This window comes from Acomys russatus, chromosome 10 (assembly GCF_903995435.1).
Source record: "Acomys russatus chromosome 10, mAcoRus1.1, whole genome shotgun sequence".
NCBI classification, from domain to species: domain Eukaryota; kingdom Metazoa; phylum Chordata; class Mammalia; order Rodentia; family Muridae; genus Acomys; species Acomys russatus.
In genome coordinates, this window is record NC_067146.1 from 31,237,869 (window position 1) to 31,260,467 (window position 22,599).

The window sequence follows — 22,599 nt, forward strand, 5'->3', positions numbered from 1 at the left end:
CAGTGGATTCCACAACTGATATATAAACCCATTAAAAAGCCTTGCCTGGAGAGGTCATAAAGTCCAGAAAGGAACTTACTACTGTTGTTTAGCTAAATTGATATAGTGTCAAACTCTCCTCTAATCACCTAAATTTATACCCATGGATAAGTGCTACTCTGGGCCTTACTTGGACAAGCCTCCCTTTGCAGTGAATGGTGGTAGATACAGAGACATATGGCTGCCAACATTGCCCAAAATAAGTTGACAGCCCTAAATATGACATTTATACCATCTTCTCAGGGCCCAGGAAACATCATGGAAAAAGTGTCATAAAGTATATAAAAGCCAGAAGAGAGAGAGAGAGAGAGAGAGAGAGAGAGAGAGAGAGAGAGAGAGAGAGAGAGAGGAGGAGGGGAGAGGAGAGGAGAGGACGGGGAAGAGAGAGAGAGAGAGGAGAGAGAGAGAGAGAGAGAGAGAGAGAGAGAGAGAGAGAGAGAGAGGGAGAGAGAGAGAGAGGGAGGAGTCTACAAAATGCTATCATCTTCTGGGCATGACATCAGCAGTATAAGTTAACATTCTGTCATGAGTATAAAAGGAATGTATGGGGCCCTATCAGTTCCTGCTTAATTATCAGCTACTAACAGATTCCCAGAGTCATTGGCACCAATAGTTCACCCACTGTTGAATCCACTAGGCCTCAATGGATAGTTTCAAACCCAGGGTCACACAGATGGCCTCAGTTAAGTGGGTCACAACACAAACAAAAAGACTTGAAAATGAGAAAGAAATTTGTAAGGAAGGGGAGGGGTGATGCAAGTGGGAGGGTGGGGGTGAGAGTAATCAGAATGTATCATATACGTGTACGAACTCTTCAAAGAACAAATTCAATTAATGAAAATAAAATACAATTTAAAAAGTGGGTCACCGAGTCACCACCTTAAGGACTGAGTGTTACTGAGGTCCTGGCGCCCATCCAAGCCTCTTTGATCAGTTGCACCTCTTTGCACTCAACTCTGAAAATAGGATCCTTACTCTTAATGCAAAATAAATACCTACTTTGTCCCCTAACCACTCACTTGTTGGAAACTACTGACTTGAGGGTCCTGCTATGTTCAGCATTCACAAGTGCTTGCTCTAGAGTTCTTAAACACTTGGCCATAGTCATAGAACCCTTTGCTCAGTCTTCTGGAGACAGCAGTTTCAAATGGATCAAATTTTGAAGTCCCCCATGCTCTGTCTTAACCTCCCTCCTCCACTCTTGGCCCTTCTGGAGTATGTCGGTAGGCCTGCCAGGCCCATGGGAATGCCTTCTTCTCTACAGTAATAGGATGAGCAACTTCCTCATGACTTACTCTTGTGGTTTGAAGATGAAATACCCCCTGCCCCGCCCCCCCCCACCCCGCAGGTTCATATGTTTGAATACTATGTCCTCAAAAGGTGGCACTATTTGGGAAGGTTGGGGAACATTCAGAAGCTGGAATCTCACTAGAGGAAGTGGGTCACTAGGAAAGGGAATTGAGGTTTTGTAGCTTAGCACCACATCCCATCCACTCTTGGCTGTGGACGCAATGTGACCAGCGAGGCTCCTGCTCTTGACACTGTGCCTTCCCTACCTTGACGGACTCTATCTTCCTGGCACCATAAACAAAAATAAGCCCTCCCTTCACCGACCGGCTGCGATGGGGGTGTTTTCTTGCAACAGTTAGGATAGTAAACAAATACAGTCACCTTGGGAGGAAGCTGGTCAGAGGTGCTCAGGAGCGTAGAGAGCGCAGTCTTTGAGCTCCCAGTTAATCACTAGGGAAACCAGGAATGTTAAACACATGGTTATCTCCTCAATAGAGGAGATGTCTATCTGTTTTCTGCCCAGGAAGCTGGGAGAGTATGTAGTTAATAAACCGATGATCTGTGCTATTTGTAGGGTCAGGCCACATGTGGATCCCCTGTACCCTTATCCCAGACTGTTCCTCCCTAGACCTTTATCTTGAGCATTGTCTCTCAGTCAAGAGAACCCATCCCTAGGGAGATGTCACATGTACGTTGCAGCTTGGTGACCTTGATGATCACACCAGAGCCTTCCCAAGCTGTAGACCTCATTCTTAAGGAAGAGGCCACATGTACCTTACAAAAGAGTTTCAGTGTAGTATGCCTTTAGCCTTATGGTGATAACTGCTACCAGGAAACTTTTTCCCCAAAGTGGTACTGTACTCAAGTATACCAAAAAACAAAAAACAAAAAACAAAAAAAAAACAAACAAAAAAAACCATTCTGGTATCAGACCCTCAAAGTTTGAACCTGCTAATTCATGTTGAATTAAATTTCCTTCTTGCCCACTCTGGCCTGGAGATTTATGGATCTCTTGGTTTCACCCGTTGGTGCATGCTAAGATCATGTATCAGGGTTTGTAAAAAAAAAAAAAAATGTACCTATGTATACTTTTACCATAGGAAATGGACTAGCATCTCTATACATTCTCAAGGGGGTGGTGGATAATAAGAGTAAGCCACAGACCAGTGAAAAAGACACAAGGGTACTTGGAACCCCCTGAGCACTGACAGCCCTCATCGTCTGTGTGCAAATAGGCTGGAGACTCCCCAGCGGCCCCCTTCCCAGCAGGGAAGCCCCAGCCTTCTGCAATTGTTCCTTTTTCCCAGCCCTTAGAGGCTGAGGTAGTCAAACTGTGCCTCCACAGTCAAACTGAGGTGTATTTTTATCCTGCCAATCCTATGTGAGCTGTGACTTTGGCTCCTGTTGGGAAGAAGAGAACAAATCTCATCACACACTCGCCTAAGCTCTGGCTGCCTGCAGTTTGCCATCGGTCTATTCCCTGCCCTCACAATCAGCTCCAGTGGAGTCTTATGTGCTCCAACGGTGAGCTTGTGATGAGAAACTCCGAGCTAAACAGGCTCGGTTTTCTGACCTATCAATCAGGTCTGTGATGAAAGAAAAAGTACCTAAAAAAGACAAGGGGTGGACCTGGGCTGAAGCCTCAGTCATCCTACTTTTCTGACATTGAGATGTAGGTAGGATGGGAAGGAAACAGATACTCAGGATCCTAGGTAAGATAGTGAGAAAGTCCATCATGGGCCGCTAGGAGAGTGGAGCATTTGACTGCCCCACTATCTAAAACCAAGGAAAGGTACAAAGAATACATGGTAGATAACCTCAGAGGAGGAAGTTCACATCTGTTCATAGTTAATACCCATTACCTCTCAACTCTCTCAACTCTCTCTCTCTCTCTCTCTCTCTCTCTCTCTCTCTCTCTCTCTCTCTCTCTCTCTCTCCTCTCCCTCTCCCTTCCCTCTCCTCTTCTTTCCCCCCCCCCCCCCCCCCCGTGTTTACTCCATTAACTCCTTCTGACCTTACACAGCTGGTGTAAAAAAAAAAAAAAAAAAAGCAGCTATTGTCCACCAAAGGGTTACTCAAGGCCAAACACTAAGTCCATTTCTTATTAACTATGCTTTGGTGCAGGATTTTTAAAACACACACACACACATACATACATACATTATATATATATATATATATATATATATATATATATATATATATACATATATATACATACATACTATGGTTGTTTGGTTAAGAATGGCCCCATAAGGTCATAGATTTGAATGCTTGATTACCAAGGTGATACTATTTGAAATGATTAGGGCAGTGATTTTCAACCTTCCTAATGCTGCGGCCCTTTAGTACAGTTCCTCATGTTGTGCTGACTCCAACCATGAAATTATTTCCATTGGTACTTCGTAACTGTAATTTTGCTACTGTTATGAATCATAATGTAGATGTATCTGATACGCAGGATATATGGTATGCACCTCTTGTGAAAGCATAATTTAGCCTGCAAAGGGATCAGGACCTTTGATGGTTGAGAACTGATGGATTAGGTGTCGTTGGGGTAAATGTGTTCTTGTTAGTCTTGGTGGGTGTTATTATGCCACTGCGCGTGGGCTTTGCAGTTTCAAGGGCTCAAGGCTACCCCAGAGGTTCTCTCTCTTCTTGCTGCCTATGGATCTGGATGGAGGACTCTCAGCTGCTTCTCTAGCACCTTGCCTTCCTGCATGCCTCCATGCTCACTGCCATGATGAGAATGAATTAACCCTCTGAAATTGCAAGCCAGCCCCAATAAAATCCTTTATAAGCGTTGCTGTGGTCATGCTGTCTCTTCACAGCAATAGAACACTAAGACGTAGTACGTTTTTTTGAATCGTGCCGCGCGTGTATGAATCAATGGCTTTTCATATATTTACAAAGTCATACCAACCATGGTCATTCTCTAATCCCAGAACATCTTTATTGCTTCTAAAAGAAACTGTATACCCTATGCTTCCTTTCACCAGACCCTAGCAACCGTCAGTTTCACTTCTGCATAAGTATTGTTCTGTATGAACCTTTTATATCAGTGGAATTAGCTTGTACTTGGCCTGCTTCACTTAGCATAAAGTTTTTAAGGCTCATCCATATCATCTCATCAGTTTTATCAGCATCTCATTCTTTGGTCTTGCTGAATAATACTCAGCTGTCTGCAGATTACACATGTAACTTATGTGGCCATTTGGTGGACGTTGGACTGTTTTGACACAGGAACTCTTATGTGTAATGCATCTGTATACAGGCTTTTATGCAAATCCGTATTTTGTTTTCTTCGGTGCACAAGCAAGGAGTACAAATGCTGGGTTAAATGGAACTTCCAAACTATTTTCAAAATGTATGCCTGGAGCAGTATGTGTGGGCTCCAAATTATCTGAGTCCTCACCTGTGCTTGTAATTGTCTGACTCTTTTTTTCTTTTATGACCTTCCTCCTGGTTGGGAGGTAGATCCAATTTGCATTCCCCTAATTTTTGTTTTGTATGCATTTGGGGGCTTGTTTGTTTCTCTGTTGTTCTGAGACAAACTCACATAGCACAAGCTGATGTTGAACTTTTATGTTGTCTAGGCTTGTCTTCAACTCCTGGCCCTCCTGCCTCTGCTGGGATTACAGGTGTGCCTCCACCATGCCTGATTTGCATTTCCCTAATAGAAGCAAGTATTTGTTATGTACTGATGTGTGTGCCCCTCAGATTTATACTGAAACTCTAATCCCCAATGACACTGTTTTTGGAAATTTGACTGTTGAAAGTGATTAAGGGAAAATGACATCATAGAGAGGAGGGTCAGTCTAAATAAGAGAAACACTAGAGAGCTTGCTTGCTGTCTCATGAGAAAGGCCATGTGAGGACAGTGCAGCCTCTGCAAGCCAGAAAGAGCCCTCACTAGTACCTTGATGTAGAACATGAGCTTTTAGCACTGTCAATGCAGGGTTGAAAGTATTTTGTTATGGCAACCAAGCAGAATAAGGTAGACTTTTAAATCTCTGTTCCATAAATTAAAACTCCCAATCCAGCAAGGTCATCCCTCACCCCTGTCTGACACCAATATCTGCCATTTCCCTTTTGTTGCACTGGGTTCTAGAATGGGGAAGGATATGGTTCTCCAGGGAGTGACCTGTCAGCTGATAAAAATCACAAGCAAAACAGTGTAAAGATCTTTGGTGAATAAGAGGCAGAAACTCACCAAGAAAGAGGAATAAGAACGGACTGAGCCCCAAACTGTCTGTCACTCTGGCTTACTTACATACCTCTGCCTCTCATCCATCGCAGCCACACCAGCCAGGCCAACGTTCTTCCAGCCAAACCAAGGGTCCTTGCCCATCTTACAGGTACCCACTGGGCCGTCACCATAAAGTGTAGTACAGACACAATCTTACCCAAAAGCAACCTCTACATCATTTTCTGGTCTGTGGCACAGTTTTTTGATGAGGCAATTGATGGATCATAAATGAGACAGCAGATTTCTGGTCTCCCTGAATGCCACTTAATAGAGCCATCTCACCAGAGGGCAAGGCATGTTAGCACAGGCAACACAACAGGAAATGCTCTGCTCTAGCCTGAGCTCCTCATGTATCCCAAGATGGCCTCAAACTCACAGTGATCCTAATCGCTTAGGCTCATAAGGACTGAACTTAGAGGCACGTGCCCACTTTCAAGCCACTTTGATTTGGAGACTTGCTGCTCATTTTCATCAGAAACAATCTATCTCTGCTACTGTCGTTTTCTTCCTCCTCCAACATTCCTCTCCCCTCTCATATTAGGAAATGATCATGCTTTGTTTTTTTTAATGACAAGGTCAAGAGGTAACAACAGTAAAACAATTCAACATCAGAAAAGCAAATGCTGAAGAGTTATCCACTCACGTGTAACCACCATGACTTTTTGGAAAGTCTTCACACCTCTTTCTCACATGCGTATTTTTATAAGCAAAGGTGCCCATGTGGGATTGTGGCCTTACTGACTCCTGTCATGAATTGCTGCCACGTATACTCTTGTTCAAAATGAGTCTGTTCTTACAGAAGACAAGGACGTCTCTGTTAGTCAGCTGACATGGTGACAAAATGCCTGAGATAAACACCTTATAAGGAAGATTTACTTTGACTCATGCTTTTAGAACTCTGAGAACAACAGTTCTTGACCTATCACTTGGAGCTGGTGGTGACACAGTACATCTTGGTGGTTGGACATAGAAAAACTGTTCATCTCGTGGTAGCCTAGAAACAAAAACAAAAACGAAACAAAAGAAAACAAAAAAAGAAAGAAAAGAAAGAAAGAAACAGAGACAGGTAGGAACCTTGCTGTCCCTCCCTTACAAGAGCAGGGAACAGGGTTCCAACAGCTAAATCTCTCCTATTAGACCTTAAATGCTAACGTTTCCATTACTTCCCAGTAGTGCCACAGGACAGCATCTGAGATACAGAGCACGCTAGGGGTAGCATCCTCACCCACCTTGGGCACTGAACTTCATCCTTTCTTTCTTTGCCAACTGAAAGGCAGCACTGCTTTAACTGACATCACTCTGCTTGCTGTGTTGTTAGTGTTTATTTTCACATTAGTCATTTTCTTCATTTCCACCTTGCCCTTATGTTGGAACTGTGTAACTCTAAGTCACCTTCTGCCAAAAACTAGACAGATGGATGGATGCTAAGGAGTGGGGCAGGAGGAGGTAGGAGGACTATCAGTCATCCTGCAAAAGGTCACATTGCTTCTGGATCTTTTACTGATTATCACAAAAGGAATACATGCCTGTTGTCAGAGAAAGAAAGAAAGAAAGAAAGAAAGAAAGAAAGAAAGAAAGAAAGAAAGAAAGAAGGAAGAAAGAAAGGAGGGAAGAAAGAAAGAGCGAGCATATGAACACCGGAAGAACACCTAACATTCTACCACCTGCCAGTGTGAGTCATCAGCAGTAACATTTATGGCTCACTGCCCACCTGCCTTTTATCCTTCCTTAAGACCAGCTGCTCGAGCCGTGAATTCCAGGGAGCAATTAGGAGGCGTGTTTAGGGACCTGAATAGGAATAGCTTCTTCCTATAACCCTTCCAGGTCTTGCTCTAGGTGGTGGCTGGGAAGGAAGCAGGAGTGACCACACCAGTTGTTTGTCTGTAATCAGAGGAGCAGGTGAAGGGAAGTGAGCTAAGATTACCCGTCTGCCTTGACTCCAGTCCATATGAAAAATGACAGGCTGCTCTTTGCAGCATATGAGTGGTGTCCTTTGTTAACTTCTGTCCCTTGAGTGCAACCCTTTTCCTTTACAAACTGGAATAGAAAACCTAGGAAGAGGGTTGGCTTTCTAGCATGAGCCCTTCTCCCCTTTTGGCAGGTCGTGGTGGAACCCTGCATCCATCTTTTATCCATCTTTCTTCCAGACAGTGGTTTGAAATAACATCCATTGCCAGCAGGGCCATAGCCAATCCTGGCTAAAGGAATGCCACCAGAGTCATGCTTCAGCCAGACGCCAAGGCTTGAGTAGAGCTTGTAGCGTGAAACGGAACCTATTCTGGTTATCATAAAATCTTGCAGAGGAAAAATGATCTAATTGTTTAAATTCTTAAGTCTAAGAAACTGGCTATTGTGAATGAGGGAAATCCTGACTAAACTGATCTGGAACCTCTGGGAAAAAATATTTTTCTCTTTTCTTTTTGAGAGATGCAAATGCTTATGGAATGTGATAGTCCACTTCAGAGGCAGTGGGTTACCAGTCTCTTGGTAACTAAAGGGAAAAAAACCCAAATCAACCCAAAACACAAGACGTTCATGCTGGGTATAGTACTGCATACTGTGTGGCTCCAGCACTTGGGAGTTGAGGCTTGGAATTATGAGTTCTGGGCTAACCTGGGCTACAAAGTGCAATTCTGTCTCAAAAACAAAACAAATAGACAAGAAAAAAATTGAAGAGGTCAAGGTTAGAAAAATCTTTTTCTAACTTTTATCTTCCCCTCTTCTTCCTTTTCCACCACTCTTTAAAACATTATCAGTTATTTACCTGCCTCGGCATCATGTCCCCAACAGATGCCTGTTTCCAGGAGTCTCACAGGTCCTTGTACTTTACTGGGTTTTTCAGTTGGCCTACTGTTCAGTTAGCTTCAGCTCCACACAGCAGAGGTTTGCCATCACAAGATTTCCATGTGCTATAGTTTTCTGTGAGACTGTTTTGTTATGGTTAATCTTCATTGTTAACTTAACTGGACTCGGAGTCTTCTAGGAGGTGTGGATAACTCTGGGCATGGCTGAAAGGGTATTTACAGAGGAAGGCCCACACTGACCATGGGCCACACTACTAAGCTGGGCTCAGACTGAAAAAAAGAAGGAAAGGAGCATCTGAAGCTGTGAGAAGTCCCATGTCACAATGTTTCACTGCCATGGATGCCTGCCCCACTATCGCACAGTTAGAGCTCAAGTGAGTCCCGCCTGAAGCTGCATTTTGTAGGTGTTTGGTCTCAGTGATGAGAAAACCAACTAATGGAAAATTGGTCCTAAGAAGGTGTGGCCATTAATGCAATAAGTATGACCATTGGAACTCGTTTGCACAAGGAATACAGAATAGTTTGCAACTGTGGGCAAGAAAGACCTAGGATACAATAGGCAGATCTGGCTAGGCCATTCTGGTGGGGATTTGGAAGACTAGAATACACAAGAAGAAGGCAGATAGTGGAGGCAAAGGATCCGAGGCAAAGGATTCCAGTGGGAGCTGGACCATTGGCCATTCATGCGACATTATATATAGCAAAGAGTCAGTTTACATTCTGCCAATGTGCTGAAATTTTGAGTTAGGCTGAATTAAAAAGTGATGAACTAAGTTGTCTAGAAGATACTATTTCAAGCCAAGTGTATCACTGAGGATGGGATATGGTTGGTGCTTACTGCTCTTATCTCTACAGTGAGAGAAGAAACACACACACACACACACACACACACACACACACACACACACACACACACACACATACACACACACTGTGCAGTTTGGCGAGGAAAGGATCACAAGTTTAAAGATGCAGACAAGGTAGGTGAGGTGAAAGCAACTCTACTTGGTAGAGAAGTTGGTGTCATTAAAGAGGGGTGTCCCACTCTCTGCATGGGGACAATAGCAAAGGTGCCTGGAGGGAAAATCAACAGTGATTGTGTGCCCCCACCTCATGTGAAAAGAGTTTGGAGCCCGGTGTGGTGGCACAGGCCTTTAATCCCAGCAGAAGGCAGAGACAGGTGGATCACTTTGATTTCAAGGCCAGCCTGGACTACAAAGTAAGCCCTGGACAGTCAAGGCTACACAGAGAAATCCTCTCAAAAAACAAAACAAACAAACAAACAAACAAAACAAAACAAAAAAAAAAAAAAAAAAGAAAGAAAGAAAGAAAGAAAAGACTTTAGATCAAAAATACCATTGCACTGTCTGAAAAACAACCGCACAGGGAAGTGTTTTCCCAGGCTTATGCACTAAGGAACACTGAGGCCAATATGGCTGTGGTAGATGAGACACATTCCATCCTAAGTGGGGAACAGAAGTTGGCAGTGTAGCCTACGTGGTGTTGGTTTTGAAGTCACACAAAATGTGCAATTTGCAGAGAGGCTTGTGTGAAGGTCCCAGAAAGTCACTGAAGCCAGGCAACATGGTGCAGGGTTAGATTACCCGAGAAGACACTCCAAGAATCCATTGCATGAAGCTATATAGATGAAGGCAAACTTGCAAGAGAAAGCCCAGTGTGTTGGAGACTCCAGGACTACAGGATTCCACCAAGGAAAGCTAAAGCAATGGAGTCAAAGTGGCCCGAGAGAGCAGATCTGGAGGGGAAGAGCTGCCCAAATCCACTGGAGCTCAGAAATGTATCAAACCCAGATGCTGGACACGCAGCTGCGGAATATGGTGTTTGCCTTCTGGATTCCAGTCTTGGTTTGGTTGTAATCCTTGCTTGCTGCATTCTACCCTTTTAGAAAAGAAATGTTTATTCTGTGCCATTTTATGTTGAAATTATGTAGCACAGGCTCTGATTTTACAGGGGCTTGTGGTTTAAAGAGATCACGTCTCAAAGTGAAATTTGGCCTTGGCTTTTCAAACAATGTTGGAAATGTTAGGGTGTTGTGGCACATGTCTTTAGTCCCAGCACCCAGAAGGCAGAGGCAAGTGAATCTCTGAGTTCGAGGCCAGCCTGGTCTATGGAATAGGTTTCTGGACAGCTAGGGCTACATTGAGAAGCCCTGATTTGAAAAACAAAACAAATTAAAAAAAAAGTAGAAATGGAGATGGACTAAATGCTATGTACTATATACTATGAGATGGTTGTAAAAGTCTTTTGCGGGGCTGGGGATGGAATAGTATGGAATAAAGTAGTGTGGATGGTATCAAGTTATCAAGGGGTGGCCTTGTGACAGTTAGCCATGTTGGATTGAGACCCCAATTACAAGATGAGCCTCTTGGCCTGTTTGTGAGAGTATTTGCAGAGGCTGAGGAGGAAGACACACTCTGAAACACGAACAAAACCATCCTATGGGCTGGGGTCCCAGACTGAATAAAAATGGAAAAAAAGAGAAAGTGAGCAGAGTCCTGCCGTTCTGCTGTTCTCTCTGCTGCCTGGCTCACAGAAACACGAGGAGTCCCAGCCAGACACTGGTGTCACCGTGAACGTCACTATGACTTGCCCACCATGGTGGATTGCATTCTGATGAACTATGAGTGAAAACAAATCCTGTTGAGTATTGTGTGTCTTTTTGTCTGGTATTCGGCTTCCGTGATAGGGACCGTCACTAGTGCAGGCTGCTTTTGAAATTGTCCGCTCTAATGGGCCCAGGGGTCCTGCTCAAACTATGGTACCAGCCAAGGACAATACGTGTAGTAAACTTCGAACCCCTACCCAGATCTAGCCGATGGACAGGACATTCTCCACCGTTAAGTGGAGAGTGGAGTCTGACTTTCACGTGAACTCTGGTGCCCCATTTTTGACCACGTCCCCTTGATGGGGAGGCCTGGTGGCACTCAGAGGAAGGATAGCAGGCTACCAAAAAGAGACTTGATACCCTATGAACATATACAGGGGGAGGAGGTCCCCCTCAGTCATAGACATAGGGGAGGGGAGTAGGGGGAAAGTGGGAGGGAGGGAGGAATGGGAGGAAACAAGGGATGGGCTAACAATTGAGATGTAATATGAATAAATTAATAAAATAATAAAAAACAAAACGAAAGAAATTGTCTGCTCTAAAAAAGGAGGCCCCATTTCCCAGATCTGGATATAAGCATACACAGCAAAACAGGGTAATCGTGGGCACATGTATGTAGATGGGTAGCAACTGGTTAAGTCTATAGACCAGAGTACCATGAAGCCTTACACATTCAAACAGTAAGCACATCTCATTTTACACACTTTCTGAAGGTCAGGCGATCAAGGAAAACAGTTAAGCTCAGAGTTCTGACCCGAGGCCCCTGATGAGATGGTAATCATCTCTAACCTTATCTGGTCTGGCGGATGTTTCTATACACTTGTGGGCTGAGGCCTCCATCAATCACCACTAGGCCTCTCACTGACTTCCTAGGTGTCCTCACAATATCACTTCCCCTTCTCCCATGGCAATGGACCTGAGGCACCAATCTTTTTATACCTAGCTGCAGAATTAGTATCTCATCTGATCTGCCTTACCCAGCTCAGAAGCAACCATGAAGTCCAGTCCACACTTAAAGGGAAGAGTATATACCCTTTCAAGTGAACAGTTTCCAAGACTGTTTTAAAGAGTTTTTTTTTTTTTTTTTTTTTTAAATAAATGACATTACAAAGGGTATAGATGGAGAGATGTGTAAGACAAGTTTTGGGGGAAGACTCCATGTTTCTCTCAGCATGTCACTGTGCAGACACTTGCCCTGCTCAGCCATTTGGAACTACTACAAATCCTGTCCATTGAGACTTCAACACACAGGCATAACTTTTGTCTGAGAGTAAAAAGCAATTAAGATCTAGTAAGGATTTAAATTTCAGGTTCTTTTTGGACTCTCATTTCTCTTCCAGGGTATGAGATGGAACTCTTTTGAGATGTGGAGAATCTCATAACCTTCTGGAGGGAACCTTAAGGGGAGAATGTCTGTGGCCAGTACCTAGAATTTGTACGACCTAGTTGAGTAGAAATCCTAGTTTCTACAGCATGCCTGAGAGGGGGAGCTCTAAGGCAGGAATGTAAACCACACACCTCACAGGCTTCTCCCTGGGTTTTGAACACAGACCCTTCACTCAAAGAGGGTATGTAGAACTCAGAAGGCTCTGCTGCACTGCTAGAAATGAACCTCATTTGATCCTACTAGCCCCGTGTATCACCCCGTTAAAGCCTATCCCAGGGAAAAGCCATGCAGGGACACAGGCTTTTCCTGGTAGACACTGCCAGGCTCCCAAAGCTGGAGCGATCTCAGCAAGCACACCATTCCTCTTCTTGAGAATCTGTTAGACTAACACTGAGAAAACATCATTCCTTGCTCTGAACTTCTTTTGAGGTGTTAGTTGTAATCCTGAATTACTCTCAGTTCCTAATCCATTGATTTGTTCTTCTATCCTCAGCAAGTCTTTATACCCTTTTGCCGTTAACGCTCAAATGTTTTCACCTTTAGAAAACAAATCAGGTTCAACCATAGTGCTGGTCTAGCCTGCGGGCAGTAGTACCACTCTAGCAAGTGGCTCTTTTTCATCCCTCTCTCTTCAGATAGACATTAAGGGTTTTTAAACTAAATTATTTTTTTATGTGTATGATTTTTTATCTGTGCACCATGTGCATGTCTGGTACTCATTCAGGCCAGAAGAGGGCATCAGATCCCCTGGAACTAGAATTTTAGTTGGTTGTGTACTGTCATGTGTGTGCTGGGAACCAAACCCAGGTCCCCTGGAAGAGCAAGCATCCATTGTTCTTAACCACTGAACGATCTCTCCAGCTCCCAGATAAAGGCTTAAAAACATACAGCCTGTGCTGCAAATCCACCCGACTTACAGTTCTTGTTGATATAGTCCTTGGTCCTACTGATATCTAGTGAGGGCGCCTCATTGGTCTTACAATATCAATGTGAGGAAGCTTGAGAAGGGAGGGGAGATAGCCCTCGGGTCTCTACTTCCCTATTTGAAACATTCAGTATATACATTTCTTTATGTAGTGTTACTCTAAGGAGGATCTCTCTACCCACTGTTGGACATGGTGAGCAGTACGGTGTGTTCTTTGTCCTAAGAAATGATAGTTGGCTGCTTGAACCCAGACAGAATATCTGTCCATCTTAGCATTTGCAATTTTTGCTGGCTAAGCAAATCCCAGTCCAGAACTGGTTCTCTCTTCTTTTTAGGATCCATTTGTGCCACACACACCCCAAAGTCACCAGCCTTACACTTACTTGCCAGCTATGATGAGGCTGTCAGCTAGACTTGGCCCACAATGGAAATGGCTAGCCATCAGCATCTCCATCTCTTGCTGGTAAAATGATTTTGGAAGGAATTTTGTGTCTCAAAATTAAGTACAAGCATGTCTAGGAGAGGGGACACACACACACACACACACACACACACACACACACACACACAGGAATTTTGTGTCTCAAAATTAAGTACAAGCATGTCTAGGAGAGGACACACACACACACACACACACACACACACACACACACACACACACACACACACACACACACACACACACACACACACCCTAGATTCAATCTATCTCTACATTGCAGCAGGCTTCTTCCATGTCCATTTAGCTAGTGGACCCAGATGATCTCTTTATGTGCTTGTTGGGTCACTTCTTGAAGGTTAAGAGTTCTGGTGCATCATGATAGCCTACTTAAAGGCACTCCTCAGACTATAGGGCTGTGCCCCTATAGACATCTCTTCAATAATCCAGGTTTCTACTGTCTTTTATCTGGCTATGTATCAGGTCACTGAGCAGTGCTGCTGAGTCAGTAAGTGCCCAGACGCAGGGGCTTTTTATCCCCTCTTATTCCTTAGCATATAATTCAGTCCACCAGGCCAATTAACTACCTCTTTTAATCAAATAGCATGTTGTTTATTTTCCTAGGAACTCTAATCTATACACTAAGTAACTCCTAGTCAGCTGAGAACTGTTTGAGCCCTCTAGCCAAGTGTCAACTAAATCCAGACATCCTAGTAGTTTCTATCTTCTTCATCTGTTTGCTTGGGGGGGGGGGGTAGTTTTTTTTTTTTTTAAATAGACCATCTCTAGTATTGAAAACAATCCCATGTATGATATAGGTGACTTCTATTCACTTTCCAGGTCAGCAATTTTATTTTTGTTTTTATAAATTACCAAATACATAGCTAAGGCCCTGTTGGGGCAGATTCTTTCTGCTCCAACTACTTAACCTTATCTTGTACTGCAGGACGACTATAAGCAATACACAAATTAGTGTAACTGCATCAGTAAATTTTTATTTACAAAAAGAGGATGCAGGCTGGATTTGGCTCACAGGCAATAGTAGTTTGTTAACCCCTGGTCTGTATCTACTGAGTTTACTGGAAGGTCTGGCATACTTAGTGTGTTTTTTCATTAGCAGAATTTATTTCAAAGAAATCCGTCTAGATGGCATGGCTGTCTGCCTACTGTAACTGCATCATCACTTTGACATTTAGTGTTGAGAAAAGGAGAGGAAATCAAATCTAAGGTTTATATAAACAAAACATCAGGATACACAGATGTGGAAATTCCCCTTGTCTTGAGAAGCAGGGAAAATAGGAGAACAAAGGAAAAGAGCTGCCTTGTCATTAGGGCAAAATGATATTTTTATTATACTTAATCACCGAGGTTGAGATAAGCTAGAAGTCTGAAATAGGTACAGGTACAACTAGACAGATTTTGAATGGAGGTATACATTAAGCAATTACTTTTCCAAGTGAGCCAGAAGGCTCACATGTCCAATGAACCAAGGGAGAAATGCATGGGTGGGGACAAGGGTTCTGAGTGTTAGAGATGGGTGTAGAAGGTAGAAGGCACTCACAGAGCAGTGGAGCATACATTGAGAAGAATGAACTTCAAGCTAGGCGGGGGGATGGGAACAGTAGGAGGGTTAACCGCTGAAGAATACTTACAATACTTACAAATACAGAGGCTTTAGGGAGATATGGGTGGAATACCTATATTCCTAGGCTCAAATCTCTCTCTCCTGATCCTGTTTGGTTTATTTTTCATGGCTACTAGTATTGGGCTTATTATATGATTAAGTCTACAAAGATGAAAATGTCACTTTCCTCAACGTTCAGTTGCAATTAAAAATGTTAAACTCTTAGAATAATTTCCTGTGTGGATTATATACCAATAGTAAATTTCTAATAGATAAATCTCAACCTCAAAATTCTTAATATTTTTTCTCAACCAAAAATGTCAATAAAGCAATCACGTTTAAGTTTAATTTAAATGTTAAATTGTTGGCCGGGCATGGTGGCACACGCCTTTAATCTCAGTACTCTGGAGGAAGAGGCAGGAGGATCTCTGTGAGTTCTAGGCCAGCCTGGTCTACAAAGTGACTCTAGGACAGCCAAGGCTAACACAGACAGACCCTGTCTGTAATAAACAACAACAAAAAAGTCAAATTGTATCTAATTCTTTTCTGTTTTAGAAGTGAACTGTCCTCTGGGGAAAATCAGTCTTTACAGTGGATTCCCAGAGAGCATTGCCGTTGTTTTGTAAAGTCTTGCTTCTTTTTACTCTGAACCTAGTAAGGTTATTATAGTTTTGTAGGAAATATGCAACTTCTTTGAGACGATTCTACTGAATTTAAACTCCTTCCCTATAAATTCCTAGGCATAGGAATGGATCAGAACAATGCTTTCCCTATTTGAAATGCTCACAGCTGGCAGCAGCACAAAACTTGGGACTCTAGACATCCAACCTGTTACCTTGGATGGAAAAGTGTACAAATTAAATGTCAAGAGGAAACCAAGCTGGAGAAATCTGATCCACGCAGACATGCCACAGCTCTAGATCTACAAGTCAGGAGCTCAATGAGCACCAGTATTGCTATTACCTAGGGCAAATTCACTTCTGCTGGGTAACATGCCAACAACCAGTCTGTTTAAAAAAAACATATGTAAACTATTCCAGTTTTACTAATAACTTTATTTAAATAAGACACAGGGACTTCTATACTGAAAAAAATACAAAACAGAAGCCACACATTTCTTGTGTAAAGCCATATTATATAACTTGAATACTGTTTAGCACAGTGGCTAAAATTAAACAGTACACCTATATACAAAATTTAAACAGTTTCTGACAAGTTTCTACAGCTGGATGTAGGATACATTTGAGCTCAACAACTTCTGGGAAATTTACATGGCAAAGCATAAGCTTTAACACATTTGGTTCAAAACTTTAATATATGCTAAAACAAATGTACAACACAATATTTAGTTTCTCATGAGAAAATAAAAGCACATCACTATAAATATCATACATAGATTTCATCACCAAAAGCATATTCAGTCCATCTTTCTGAAATTGATAATGATACTATTGCATCTTACTTAGACAAAAGCAGAGCATACGATCAACACATCATGTAATGCTAAACCAGGTATCAGAAGTTAAATGGAGCTCATATTTATCTTACGGAACTAGTAATTTTCTCCCTTTAACCATAATCTACAAAATATAGTATTTTCATCAAGGCCTGAGATTATTAGGGTTAAAGGTATCTGCTTCTGAGAAGATTGTTTCAAAAGGTTCCCCTGTGTAAATGGCAAAAGTAAACTGAGTCTTTTCTCCATGACAGTCTCCTATAACACTGACTAAAGGAGCCAGAATGCACCTTCAGGAGAGAATATTACTGCAAACTTTGGTGGAAAGGAGAGAACTGAGGTGACAAAATAACACACAGAATACATATATACACATACGTATGCATGAACGCACACACACAATTTTGTAAAAATTAAAATGGTGTCGCTTTATCAGCTCATCCTTCTCCAAACTCCTTAGGAGATTCAAAACAAAGGAAAACTCAGGAATGCTCTAAGGAAACCAGAACATTAACTGTAGGCAACTTGTTCCCCTAATTCTAAGAACAAAACAAAATAAAATGGGCCAAGCATTTTAGGTGGAGATGAGAGAACTCTAGGATCTAACTGAACTGAAAGTAATGGAATACAAACACAAAAGCTTCCCTTTACTTTTGCATAAGCTCCGTGTTGCAGAAAACAATGTCTGAAGTCAGGCTCTCCAACTGGCCAGTCAGGAATCTCTAGGGCTTTCTTCACACGTTGTGGAGAACTTCTGTCAAGTCTGCAAGTTCAAGGCTTATTTCCTTGGGGTTCTGCTCTACTCCACACATCCCAAGACTTAATAAAATATTCATGATAGTGTTATCTGAGGCTTATATGGGACAGCTTTAAGCTATTGCTCTTGTAAGCCAACAAGAGATCCGCTTGCTTATGCTGCATTGGTTCTGAGACATACACATTCTCTCTACATGAATGCAACTCATTTAGCAAATACTTGAGGAAACCAGTAACCAAAATGTCTCACTTTTTAACCAGCAAATTAAAAATGTCTAAAGTGAAGCTAAACATAAGTATATCTTTAGATAAAAATAGTAGCAATTATGACCCTGATGGCCAATATAAACAAAAATCCTTAATTATTTATTCCTGCAAAACTTTACCTGCTTTGAAATCAAACCCAGCCATTCTTGCATTTAAATTTCATCACACACAATGTGGAATGTTTATGTACAATCTACTACTGAAGCTTTATTTGCAACATTGTAACAGTCATTAACTGAGCAACACCTAACTTTAAAAAAAAAGCCACATTTACACATGTTGAAACAGTGAATGCAACAGTTGTTCTACTGGTAACCACATGACAAAAGTGGTGTCACACACCACAGATTTGCTGGTTCTTGTGTTCCCCATGTCCAGGATTACCATCTCCTAGGGCTGAATGCACTTCTTATTCTAATGTGGAATGGAATGAAGAAAGGGAAATGCATAAAATAAGAAAAGGCAAAAGAGTGATGTTCTCTCTTTAGCTTTGTAGCTGTGAAATATTTAATATCCCAATATGACATACATTCCAAGTTACCTGAGTTTAGACTTCAACTGAAGTACCTGAAGCTAGGCCATAGGGTGGGCACTGTGCAACTGTTGTGGCCATTTTTTTTTTTTTGCATTGTATGTATTATAGAAACAAACACCTGGATCAATTGTAAACATAATCCTGAAGGACAGCATTTTCCATAGGACAAAACACAGCAAGACATTTTCTATTTAGACAGGCAACTTTTTGAAATGGAGCTTATTCATACTGAAAAATTTGGAACAAAACACAGGACACAGTACTAGTCTGTCAGACATACTATGAAATGCATAGTCTCCACTTAAATGCTGAATGACACATATTTTGCAAGCATTACTGCTTTCCACAAAAACTGCTGAATAGGAGTCGGTCCCTGCCAAGATCAGTGTTAATAGCTATTTTATGATGCGAAGTATTTTGCTGTTGTTGGTGTTCAGAAAGTTTGTCACTCCATGCAGATAGCTGTCTGAGATCCCATTCCCAATCCATGGAACACGGGTGGAGGCCAGCTCCCCCTCTGCTTTAGATCATCACATAGCTCTGAGTGGAGATGTGTTCCTCTGTCTGCAGATCCTGTAGGAGCTGCTGTGGCTGAGATGGCTGCTGGACAGAGGCCTCCAGGGAGTCTGCTGTGCTGGTGTCATCAGAAAGAGATGTGTAGGAGACCCGGGAAGAGAGCTGCTCTACGGTTAGTGTCGCCAGAGCCGGGCTTTGACCAGGGTTAGGTGAGTTCTTGAGCATCAGGTCAGAGGCAGGTAAAAGAGGGCCTAGAAGTTTCACAGGACAGAAAGCTGATCCAGTTGGGATGAAATTAACCTTGTTTTTGTCAGGACATGAAAAGAGTGGGGCCGAGATAGGTTGACGAGACCTAAAACCATAAAACAAAATTAGTTTTGGGAGTACTATTAAGTTAAGCACTTTGTGACTAAGTGAGAGTTCTCTAAAACCCCTTGCATGTGAATGACAGGGATGGGTTATATGCACACAGAGGGGAAACATCTTCCATAGCACAGGCCAGCTCAGAGATTATTCATGTATAGGGAATTAAAATGATATTTAAAGAAAAAACAATTCTTAAAAGGTCTAGGGAAATTTTTAGAGATCTTTAGTTTGCTTCCAATCACTGAGTAACATAAAGAATTCTACATGCACTTGAATATTATACACATTTAGAATGAACTTCACTATTAAGAAGTATAAAGAGAAATGTTATTTATAATATATTTGATTTTAAGCCTTTTCAACTTTTTCCTGCATCATTAGATATACTTCTACCAGTACAGACAGGAGAAAAAAGTATTCTGTATTTCTCAGCCAAAAGAATCGTCTATAACCCCAGATCCCCCCACCCATTCTGCAAACTAAACCAACAACTAACTCTGTACCATTTCTGTCCCCTCTAGGCTTTAACAGGAGCACTCTGCATTTGGTACCACAGGGAAAAGAGTATGAGTTACACCAAGAACCACACCATCATCTTCTGAGTGATTCTAGGTGTCCAAGATTACAGCACAGACCTCCTCTTCTAATTTAATTTCTAACCTATCCATATTGAAGCTTTAAAATAAAAAGGGACAGAAAACATGAATTCATGAATAAACATGCTGGACCTGTCTACAGAGGAGACCACTTTCCCTTTGACTTGCAGAGTCAAACTTGTATGTGTTCACTGACCTTGCTGCTAAATGTATTTGTCAGCCAGCCTATACTAAGAGTTTTCTTGGGGGGGAAACCTCTTTAAGATTAAAAATGGATTTTTTCAACAAGGAAAATGAAAGGAGAAAAAGAGTAAGTGACAAGGCAAAGAGAAAGAAAGGAAGAGAAGAAAAGAAAACAAGAAGGAAGGAAAGAGAATTGGGAGGGAGAAAGAAGAAGGGAGGGGAAGGAGGGGCGGCAGGAGAGAAATGGGAGACAAGGGTAGATGTCTAAGCTTTTTGTACTGGCTTATCCATTTTTAACAATCCTCCAACCCTCACTGTAGATATTTTGTCTATTCAATTCTCTTTTCCTAATTTGCTTCTGAAACAAGTATCAGCTGGACAGAGTAGTTGGTTCATTTGCCATCACCACCTCAGCAGAAAGCTTCAGATCCCAGCTGGTAGAGAAGACATTACTTACGCCATTTCCTCAAAGACCTTCACCCGCTCACATCCCTCTGGGGGCTCCCGTTTGAACATGTAGCTGTTGTTTGGTTTGGGAGATGAAGCATACTTGGGTAACGGTGAGCTACTCCCACTGTCTGTAAATTTAAAGCAGTTAAATTAACTAGGAGTTGAAAGTGCTTTTAAATTAAACTTGATTTCCAAACAGCCCTTTTCATTCCCCACAAAGCCAACCTTTGTGGGTATTTCTAAAAGTCTTGTGTAGTACTTTTTTATTTAATAAAAACTTAAATGCAACAGTAATCTGCTATACTACAGAATATAAAAGGATGACATTTTAGGCCAGAAAACTTCATTTTGGAGAATTACAGAGCCAGTCTAAAAAAAGACTTGTAATATGGATTAATCATACCAAATTACAAGATTATAATGGAGAGGTTCTCTATATGACTTCTCCCTGTTCAACCAAGTTAATTGTCTTTTTGTATATGAATAATTTTTATTACAGAAGTTCCTAATAGAGATTATACTTGTAAAACACCAAGAATAATAACCATGCAGGGCAAAACAAGTTTGCAACATGTCTTCCATCTACACATAATTATTTTAAAAAATATAACTTGCTTAGAATTTTACCTTTAAACTCTATGAAAGCTCCGTTTCAACACAGTTTGCATTTTAGCCACTAAGGACATGAAAAAACCCAAAAACATAGCTACCAAACAGGTTTTCCTCGTATTTTTTGACCCAAAACTAAATGGTCTATTCATAAAAAGCTGTGATACCCAGGGCAACTTCTCCTTTTCCTATTTGGCAAAACTGTTTGGAAATCCAAGTCCACTAAGATGTGTCATCATTATCTTTCAGTAACAGATCTATATGATATAATAGACCTACTTTCCTCTTTCAACTTGAACCTCACTTTATTATCCAAATCACATGAAAGATGCACAAGATCAAGAATAGACCTAAGTTCTGACTTAATACAAACCAATACTCACTGCTAAGATACTAAGGACATGATCGGTTGAGAGGTTTCATTTCCTTGAATTTTGAAAACTAGTATTAATAACAAATTACATTAAAATTTTGGTGACTTGAATTACTTTAGGATACAGAAAATAGTCCAGCATTCAGCAACTAAGATGTACATTTTTATCATCAATGAGGTACACAAAACATGATTAGAAAATATGCACATTACTACTTTATCAGTATTTCACATATTAGTCTCAGGAATGCAGATCTACGCTTACATTTGAAAGTGGTTTTCTCTCTGGTTGGGAAATAACTTTGAAATAGCAAGAGCACATGCTAACACACACTACAAAAGCACACAGTTTATATCACTATTAGATATATCCTTACATATGCATAAAATAACCTCTTGGAAAGAGGGAATTAAGTCATAGAATGAGGTTTGATTCTTTTTATAGACTATTCAGATTTTAATGATTTTCTTAGAGCCAAAGTTTGACTATTTCTTAAACACACAGAAGGGGGGGGGGATCTTTTGCCTAGGTTGTTGTGATGCACTCAGGAGCCTGAGTTTAGTGCTACCTCTGAGCAGGACTAGTCAACTACTAAGCAGGTGTGAGTGAGGCCTTGAGTTCCTCTTTCAACTTGAACCTCACTCTACTATCCAAATCACATGAAAGAAATGCACAAGATCAAGAATACAAACGGGTGAGTATGGGACGGGATGTCTCATGGAGACTACTGACGGGTACAGCATAGCTCACTAGTAAGTGCAATCAACTTACAGCCATAATTTTGATACCTTTAACAGGTCTTTCACGCCATCAATTGGGGTTTGACTACACAACAGTCAAGAAATGTCACATTGGCATCAATTACATAATCAAGCCTACTATATAGTTTCTCTTCACATTTTTATTATAATTTCAAAGGACTCTCCCTACATAACCTGAAAATGATACATGTTTTCCTGCCAGTATTTTAAACTAAATTATTTTTTGTCTTAAAGCATTCTTTAAAAAGAGATAGTATGTTTTTAACTTGTCTACTTAAACATTCTTGTTTTTCTCTTTTTTTAAGGGGGGTGTTAATGCTAAAAACAAGCATAAATATGCTCAATAC

General features: G+C 41.5%; 1 protein-coding gene across 6 annotated transcripts in view; it reads right to left on the reverse strand.

The window, feature by feature from the left end:
* Nucleotides 1–18,508: 18,508 nt before the first annotated feature.
* Nucleotides 18,509–22,599, reverse strand: part of Glcci1 (glucocorticoid induced 1) — a 300,803-nt gene continuing 296,712 nt past the window's right edge. For all 6 annotated transcript variants that reach the window (XM_051151935.1, XM_051151936.1, XM_051151934.1 and 3 more), the window contains 2 exons: nucleotides 20,516–20,636; nucleotides 18,509–19,265 (listed from right to left, as the gene is read on the reverse strand). In XM_051151935.1, coding sequence (XP_051007892.1) covers nucleotides 18,920–19,265; nucleotides 20,516–20,636 — 467 coding nt within the window. In that variant the 3' untranslated portion in view covers nucleotides 18,509–18,919. The remainder of the gene's footprint in view (nucleotides 19,266–20,515; nucleotides 20,637–22,599) is intronic.